Below are 9,326 nucleotides of genomic sequence, written 5' to 3'. Positions count from 1 at the left end.
CTGTGTCACAATTCCAGTGGGTCAGAAGTTTACATACACTAAGTTGACTGTGCCTTTAAACAGCTTGTAAAATTCCAGAATATAATGTCATGGCTTTAGAAGCTTCTGATAGGCTAATTGACATCATGTGAGTCAATTGGAGGTGTACCTGTGGATGTATTTCAATGCCTACCTTCAAACTCAGAGCCTCTTTGCTTGACATCATAGAAAAATCTAAATAATTTAGCCAAGACCTCAGAAACAAAATTGTAGACCTCCACAAGTCTGGTTCATCCTTGGGAGCAATTTCCAAACGCCTGAAGGAACCACGTTCATCTGTGCAAACAATAGTACGCAAGTGTAAACACCATGGGACCATGCAGCCGTCATACTGCTCAGGAAGGAGATGCTTTCTGTCTCCTAGAGATGAACGTACTTTGGTGCAAAAAGTGCAAATCAGTCCCAGAACAACAACAAAGGACCATGTGAAGATGCTGGAGGAAACAGGTACAAAAGTATCTACATCCACAGTAAAACGAGTCCTACAGTATATCGACATAACCTGAAAGGCCGCTCAGCATGGAAGAAGCCACTGCTCCAAAACCGCAATAAAAAAGCCAGACTACGGTTTACAACTGCACATGGGGACAAATATCGTACTTTTTGGAGAAATGTCCTCTGGTCTGATGAAAAAAAAGAACACCATCCCAACCGGACTGGTACACTTTACAAAATAGATGGCATCATGAGGAAAGAAAATTACGTGGATATATTAAAGCAACATCTCAAGACATCAGTCAGGAAGTTAAAGCTTGGTTGCAAATGGGTCTTCCAAATGGACAATGACCCCAAGCATACTTCCAAATTTGTAGTAAAATGGCTTAAGGACTACAAAGTCAAGGTATTGGAGTGGCCATCACAAAGCCCTGACCTCAATCCCATAGAACATTTCTGGGCAGAACTGAAAAAGAGTGTGTGAGCAAGGAGGCCTTCAAACTTGACTCAGTTACACCAGCTCTGTCAGGAGGAATGGGCCAAAATTCACCCAATTTATTGTTGGAAGCTTGTGGAAGGCTACCCGAAATGTTTGACCCAAGTTAAACAATTTAAAGGCAATTCTACCAAATACTAATTGAGTGTATGTAATCTTCTGACCCACTGGGAATGTGATTGAAGAAATACAAGCTGAAATAAATCATTCTCTCTACTATTATTCTGACATTTCACATTCTTAAAATAAAGTGGTGATCCTAACTGACCCAAGACAGGGAATTTTACTAAGATTAAATGTCAGGAATTGTGAAAAACTGAGTTTAAATGTATTTGGCTAAGGTATATGTAAACTTCCAACTTCAACTGTACATAGAGTAAGGTCACCAATGTTGAGACAAAGTCACGGGTAGAGTAACACTAGCTAGGTTTCCATCTGATTGGTGACAGATTTTCATGTGAATATTCTAAAATCTGCATTAAGAAAATATTGACATTTTCCCACCAGTGGTGTGTTCCCACCAAACTGACTTGCTGTAGATAAAAATCTGTGAGTGATGACATAGTGCACACAAAATGTACCTTTTCACTTAAGTTTTCACATACGGAATGAAAATCTAAAGTTCAATTTGTTTCCATCGCATTTTCAACTCTATTAATAGTTTTGTCACAAAAACTGTTGTGTTAAAATGTGCCCACTTTGGTCTTGGCATGTGTTCTCTAGCCAAGATACAGTACAGGCAGGCTGTGGGGGTAGATTTACTTCAATATTATGATTATTATATCAATATTTACGCATAAAGGCATTTCCACTGGCATAATTAATCTTACCGACACAAAAAGATCCCACCATGTTCACTGAAAAAAATGATCTGTTGGCATTTGTAAAACTGTATCGTAACTTTCTGTTTCCATCACTGTCGTCCATCACTGTCATTTTGTATATGGTATGTCTTTACTCGAATAAAAACTGTGGATGGAAACTTAATTTTTATCTAGGTTTCCATCCAATTAATGACAGATTTTCATGCAAATATTATAAAATATGCTTAAATAAAATATGCAAATGTTCCCCCCATTGATGTGTTTCCTTCAAATTGACTTGTCTGTCCGTGATGACGTAGTGCACATAAATATAACGTTTCTTTTTACATTCGCATGTACCAAATAAAAAAATACAAGTGAAATGGGTTTCCATTTCTATTTCAACTCTTCTGATGGTTTTGTCATAAAGAATGTTGCGTAATATAGCGAACGTACCCACTCTTGATATTGATTGGCATTTGCTCTCTAGTCAACAGCTCGCAGATACAGTGCTGGTATAGCCTTGCAGGAGATTATTATGGACAAAAGAGCTAGATCATTTTTTATTTGTCAAACGGCAGCCAAGCATCGATCATCATGTCCCCAGAATAAAACCCTTGATATTTATTGGAAAGTAGCATGAAGCTCATCATCTTGCATTTCACCACCCTGTGAAATTCATTGTAATTTATTTAATCTGTAGCCTAATAAACTGCACGTGTTCTCGAGTCGTAGTGGGAGGACCACACGACGTCATCGCGTGACTCACTTCAATATGATGGTTATTATTTGTGCACGATGGGCGTTTCCACCCCCAATTTCGCATCATTCATTTTACCGCCAAAAAAACATCCCACCTTGTCTAGCGTATTTTTTTGCTGTCGACATTTGGAAAGTTTACCGAAAAAATTGCTGTATCCATCAGGACTGTCGTTAACACTTTATATTTTATCCAATATGTACTTTACGTGCATAAAACGATCGGATGGTAACCTGGTGACAGACACCATACTCTGCTTTTTTGTGCTTCTTTTCCTTAGTAGATCAATAGTCATGTACAGTACTGCTCCCAGTGACACACCAACAGTGCTATTGTAACCGATGTTAAATGGCTAGCTAGCTCGCGGTGGTGCGCGCTAATAGCGTTTCAATCCGTGACGTCACTCGCTCTGAGACCTTGAGGTAGTTGTTCTCCTTGCTCTGCAAAGGTCGCGGTTTTTGTGGAGCAGTGGGTAACGATGTGTGCAGAGGGTACCTGGTTCGAGCCCAGGTAGGGGCAAGGAGAGGGATGGAAGTTTTACACCATGACGAGCCAAAACAAACTTAATTTCTTCCATTTAGACAAGTTGCTTGTTGTTCCAACCACTGAGGAAATTTTGTTTCGATCAAGACAATACATTTACCATAGGATCCGAAATGGTAGACTGGATGCTTAAAACGGTGACGTTACAGTGATGAACGACAATATTCAAATGAAAAAATATCTTTAATGCTTCACACAATTTCAGAAAAATGTTGTGGGAGACATTCACATTTCTCTTGTAATTCAAACCATTTAAATGCTTAATTTACTCTATTTTTTTATATATACTAAAAAAAACAAGGTATTTATAACCTTATGGCATCTGACAACATATTAGATATGATTCACTCCGTTTGCACTCAAAAGCAGAACAAAGCAATGCAAGCATAATCTCACAATGGTAGAACCAGCAGAATCAACCCAATGGGTTGTCAGATGATTGACAAACCATATAATCATAATGGTTGTCCTGAATGGCGCCCTATCCCCTATATCGGGTGGGCAATTCCAGTCCTCGAGGTCCTGATTGGTGTCACAGTTTTTCAACCCAGCCTCAGTCAACACACCTGACTCTAATAATCACCCAGTCATGATCTTCAGTTTAGAATGCAATGTGATTAATCAGCTGTGTTTGTTACGGATGGAGAAACAGTGTGACACCAATCAGGCCCTCGGGGACTGGAGTTGTCCACCCCTGCCCTATATAGTGCACTACTTTTGACCAGGCCCTGGTCCGGTCAAAAAAGTAACAAAGACAAACTCATCTAAGCAGAGGAGAGTCACCTATTTAATTAATTACATACACATCTGAAACTGTAGGCTATACAGCCTTCTCAATGTTTGCCATGGGTAGGGCAACATCTAACTGTTCTAATAGTCTCACTTGAGCATCAATGACACGATCAAAGCCCCCGTACCCCTGAAGATCATCTCATAGTCCACTTGACCAGGCAAATCCCAGATTTGGAAATTGACGAAAGAGCTACTGGAGATGTCAACATTGTAGATTTTGTTGGTGCTCTCCAAGAACAAGGTCTCGTTTGGCGACATCTTGTGGAATACAACCTGGATAGTGGAGCACAATAGACAAAGCAAATTTATGCTTGATCCGAAATGTGGTCGGAGGCTTCGTGTAGCGGGTGTGACGCAATTGCGAATCTGCCAGAGACACGCAGTGGCCAAATCAAGCTCTGTACAGCATGGCCTCTAACATTCTGTGGAGGGCACCGTATAGCTCCGCATTGACATGATTGGTTGACGGTAGGTGGGGGCGGTAAATCCTGTACAAACACACTTCCTTGACAATTTCCATCACCGTAGCTCTGCTCAGTTTAAGTGCAAGAAGTAGGACAGCCCTCACGTCTGCATCGCAGTAAATGCTGTACGGCCACTTCAGACATCAGATAAACAATAGAGCCTTTTAGTGTAGATGACTTGACTAGCTAGTTTATCAATTTGAGTCGTGTGCCATGCATAAACATTATAGTTTGTATGACTAGGCGGCAACGATGCACAGGCTCATTGTATAACTAACCTGAACTAGGAACACAACAAACCCTTTGAATGTACGATTTACCACTTCTCCGCAGTCCTTGGTTTACTGTCACCTGACGTGTTCTCGATATCTGGTTCCTCCACTCCGTAGCCTTAATCATTTGTGAAAGATTGTACAACACCATATCTCCCTGCCTGCACAGGATCTTCGTACTGAATCGACATTTGCCTCAAATCTGCCCGCTAGCAGCTGTTAAATCCACTGATCAAATTCTATCGTGTTTAGCTAGCACTGGTTTAGTTGACATTGACTTGAAAATAATTTATAGTGTTGTTGTTATATGGTGTATTCACTACGAAATAAATACCAGCATTTTAGTGCCAAAGTCAACATTAATTTACACTGTAATTCTGCTTCCAAGCACTCCCAAGTGTGAGTTTGTCAACTAGGGTCATCACTAGTTATCACAAAATCACAATTATGGTTAAACCCCGCCTTTTTAATGTCACATGAGCAAGTACAGTGGAGTACATTTATTGTAAACTCAAAACCCAGCAATGCAACAATCAATAACAATGTAATACTAGGAAAAAACAGTAAGCATACTATATACACAGGGTCAGTTCCAATACCATATTTACAACGTGCAGGGAGGTAGATGTGTATATGGGAAACAGGATATAAAGCCCTATTCGGACGGGGTTAGTTTTACTGGGCGAGCTCGAGTAATGTCATTATGTACACGAGCACAACACACAAAATCTGTCATTTTAGTCCCGTCCGAATCTGCCATGTCAATAATTGTTACACGGCAGTAGAGTAACAATTCCAGACAGAATAACCTCATGTTTTTTTTTTTTTTTTTTGCTAACTCCAAAATCTAATGATAATACTAGTCCTGTGCGAATCGACATCCCTGTGTTTTGAGAGATGTATGTCTGACTTTGACAAGTGTTGCTCGCAGTTTGAGCAAAAAAACATTAACTGATTCGATAAATTTAACAAAGTGCTGCTCATAGTTTATATATGAAGAGCCTACATGTATTAACTTTCGCTGTGATTGCTTTTGTTAATACGTTATGTGCGAATGAATTGAACATCGCCAAATGCAAACCTTGCTGTTAATAGTTCGCAAAGCAGCATAAGACTGAGTTAAACGTTTGGAAATGACATTCACTTTCTCATTCATAGCCTAAAATCGTATATCAAGTGCAAGTGCGCTGTTTAACACTAACCCTAATCACACTACTAACATTATGCCTAAAATTAAATTAAGACCTAAAAGCACATTTTTGTTTTCATGCAATTTTTGACTTAGAACTTTATTTTTTTCAACTTTGTGGCTGTGGTAACTAGTGACGAGCGTCAATTTGTCTGTTTCGTCTCATTTCCGCCATGAACTGTATTTTCCCCCGCTTCCTCAATCTCATTGGTGCTCCAGGCAAACGCTGTTTCACTACATGGCCAAGAGATGGCGCCAAATATATAGCTAGGGGGTTTTGCCTTTTACACAAGTAGCTCAGTTTCAGTTTCATTTATTGAATAGCAAATAGTGAAGTAACCGACAGAGTATAGAAAAGTCCATCTTCATATTAGAACATCATCAATCATTGACATTTTATCCCATAATTCACAGTTCAGATAATTGTTTTGTTGTCGTTTCTGTCGTTGTAGCAACCGCACCACTGTGGGAGAAATTGCTTTGTTTGCAGTCGGGCTCTGGGTCTTGTCGGCTGTTGCGTTGATTAGCTAGCTAGTTTACTAACCTTTAATCATCCTAACGCTACATATCTGTTCGCAATAATGGCCCATTACAGAGTAAGTATACGAAACTGTTCTTCAATGAACAGTGGTTTGAATATATTTATTTAATGTAAAATGTTTTCACGTGTTACTTTGTAAACTAAGTTAGCTAACTAACTGCATTCATTGATTACTTTATCTTGGGTAGCGCTCCTTTATTGGAATCAGCTGTGTGGTTGTGCGAGTTAAACTTTTTGTTTTCAAAGTTTAGGCATATATATATATATATATATATATATTTTTGTATTCTACCTGCCTGGAAACTTTCAAAAGAAACTGAAGTAGAGTTATCTAGCGACAGCTTTAAATAGCCTATGCAAAAAAAATGTTTTGTTAGTCTTTTGATTCTTCTCATCACTGTTGATTTCACAGGCTTCCGAGTCCAAGAGAGAACAATTTCGAAGGTATCTAGAAAAAGCTGGAGTTCTTGACAGTCTCACCAATGGTAGGCCTCTTTCAGAAATTGAAGAACATTACTGGCAAAGTTTATTTTTAATATGCATAAAGTCTAAAGTTTCTCATGCGGTATACTTTGATTTTGTGAATAAATGTTCATCATTTTGATTCCAAATCCTAACCACTTGCATAGTCTATAGCAGGGGTGTCAAACATAGGCAAGGGTGTCCAATATGATTTGTGTTTGCACGTGATTTGAGTTGCAAAAAAAACTCACACTTTAACATTTTAGATTTACATTTTAGTCATTTAGCATAACATCTTATCCAGATCAACTTACAGGAGCAATTAGGGTTAAGTGCCTTGCTCCAGGGCACATCGCCAGATTTGTCGGCTCAGGGATTCGAACCAGTGGCCATTTGGTTACTGGCCGAAATGCTCTTAAAGGGAAACTTAACCTTTTTTCAACATCATAGGTACTCCAGCACCACCCCAACATCAACATATGTGAAAATGGTAGATAAGTGTTTACAATGACATCATCGGTGTGTATCGGGTGATTTATTTTTTATTTTTTATTTTTTGGACCAATCATTAGTAGGCAATACTAATGGTCTACAAATTAGTTGATGTAATTGAAAAACCTATATTTCTCATTCATAATCTCCAGCACCACCTCAACATTAGCATAAGTGAAAATGGCGTAGGTATATGTTTTGTAGTATAAAAAAGACAATGAAGTAGACATTAAACATGTTTTCCCTTTAACCGCAAGGCTACCTATCGCCCATGACAAAAATACACAAAAAAAACAACAAATTGAAACGGTGTATACATTTTAATACACCTAAATTCATACCGTTTCTTGACTTCGTTCAGCTATAATCACCGAAATGAAAACTAGACAGTCGGGGAGCATCGAATACAAACATCGATGATTACTCTTTTTTTTATTTTTTTTGCTATTTTTCACGGTGAGGATGTATAACACGTATTCAGTGAGGCCCTATGGGACCTTGCCCCCCAGGGCAAAACCTGTTTGACACCCCTGATCTATAACAAAACCTTTGACTCACATATCACAACCAATATCCATAACAACTGTATTGCTGTTTGCAGTGTTGGTCGCCCTGTACGAGGAGCCAGATAAACCTAATAATGCTTTGGAGTATCCTTTTGTCTTGGTTTGATTAATATTCCAATATGATGACAACCATGACCGCCGTCTCAACTGATCCCGTTGGTGCAGATGTTGCTTGCTGATTCAGCTAGTCACTCATAGCGTTGGGCAGAGAGAGTATACCTTGCCTGAAATCTGATGAATAGTGCCCCCCCCCCCCTGGTGCAAAACGATCAAGCGTAGACTTTGTGTACGTTACAGTAGTATCGTCTAAAATTGTCGTTGTTCATGTGACGTCTTTTAAAGGCTCTTTTTCTTATTGGTCTATTAACTCATTTACCGCCGGGTGATGTCACCAGGCAGGCCAAAACTCCACCCCTCCAAAACAGGCTGAAATCTCAGGTGGCCTTTTCAAACAGCTCTTACATTATCATTATTCTCATTTCACAGCATTATGCCAACCTCATAGTGTGGAAATATATAAAACACAGGAAAATCACATTTTTGACAGTGGCTGGCCGGAGTGGTGGTGCTCTGGTGATATGGGTTCAAACCCTGATTTACACCACTTTCCATTCTATGCACCAGCAGCTCTCCTCTATCTCCCCATCTCAATCACTTCTTGTTCACGGTAGCTACAACAACAAGTTTAGACTAGCCTTCACCTAACCCCAGCTTTCTAAAGCATCACCTTGGTGGGGCTGGTGCTGAGCCAGGAGACACGGAGGCCCTTCGTCTGGAGCTAACTGAGCTACAGCAGAAGTGGGATCTGCTCATGGAGGAAAACAAAGACCTCAGAAACAGGGTCAGAGAGAATTTAATTTTTTTCCTAAATTCAAGGCTTTGTTTCCTGGACCCAGATTAAGTTTAGATTCTCCATTGATCTTGTTTCTTTTTTAGCCCAGAACTAGACTTAATCTGTATCCGGGGAAACCACTCCTAAATACCCCCAAAAAATCTAATCCCGGTACATTGCAAATACCAGACTTTTCTCTACCTTGTTTTACAGCTTCTGCAGTATGAACCAGCACCCGAGGATGGAGCAGCAGAGTAGCGGAGGTGGTTGAATTGTTCTTTTTGTCCACTGTTTTGAGAGAAAAAAGGCACTTTTTTTGTTATTTCTTAGTAGTATAATGACACTATACCCAAGGATGGAAAAACTGTTAATTGCAAAAGCAATGTCTTTTTGTTAAGTAGTATTTTCTGTGTACAGGCACTTGTTCAATCTAAAGCGTCAACTGTTTCTCTCCAATTTCAAGTCAATAAATACTATTTTCAGCAAATATTCTTCATGCAAAGTTAATGTGTTGATGTATCTCTAGATGGAATTCCCAACTGATCCTTGCCTATTCACCTATTCATTTAAATGCCACACACACAGGGTCACCGTGACAACAGGCCTACTACTTCTGGTCCAGTATGGGCTTAGCGTTCAA

General features: G+C 39.5%; 1 protein-coding gene across 1 annotated transcript; it reads left to right on the top strand.

Annotated features, from left to right (window-relative positions):
- The first annotated feature begins 6,000 nt into the window (after positions 1-6,000).
- Positions 6,001-9,173, top strand: LOC110496688 (c-Myc-binding protein). Its single transcript, XM_021572716.2, has 5 exons — positions 6,001-6,389; positions 6,747-6,819; positions 7,890-7,938; positions 8,566-8,695; positions 8,900-9,173. The coding sequence occupies exons 1-5, from the start codon at positions 6,375-6,377 to the stop codon at positions 8,942-8,944; spliced, it is 312 nt and encodes a 103-aa protein (XP_021428391.2). The 5' UTR covers positions 6,001-6,374; the 3' UTR covers positions 8,945-9,173.
- The last annotated feature ends 153 nt before the right edge of the window (positions 9,174-9,326 follow it).

The sequence above is a fragment of the Oncorhynchus mykiss genome, chromosome 18 (assembly GCF_013265735.2).
Source record: "Oncorhynchus mykiss isolate Arlee chromosome 18, USDA_OmykA_1.1, whole genome shotgun sequence".
Taxonomy (NCBI): domain Eukaryota; kingdom Metazoa; phylum Chordata; class Actinopteri; order Salmoniformes; family Salmonidae; genus Oncorhynchus; species Oncorhynchus mykiss.
This window is presented reverse-complemented; position numbering and strand designations above follow the sequence as displayed.

Excerpts from the sequence above, each read along its gene's own strand:
- LOC110496688 (XM_021572716.2), top strand. Across the intron at positions 7,939-8,565 it reads AAACCTAATAATGCTTTGGA|CTTTCTAAAGCATCACCTTG; the intron begins GTATCCTTTTGT and ends ACCTAACCCCAG. Across the intron at positions 8,696-8,899 it reads ACAAAGACCTCAGAAACAGG|CTTCTGCAGTATGAACCAGC; the intron begins GTCAGAGAGAAT and ends CTTGTTTTACAG.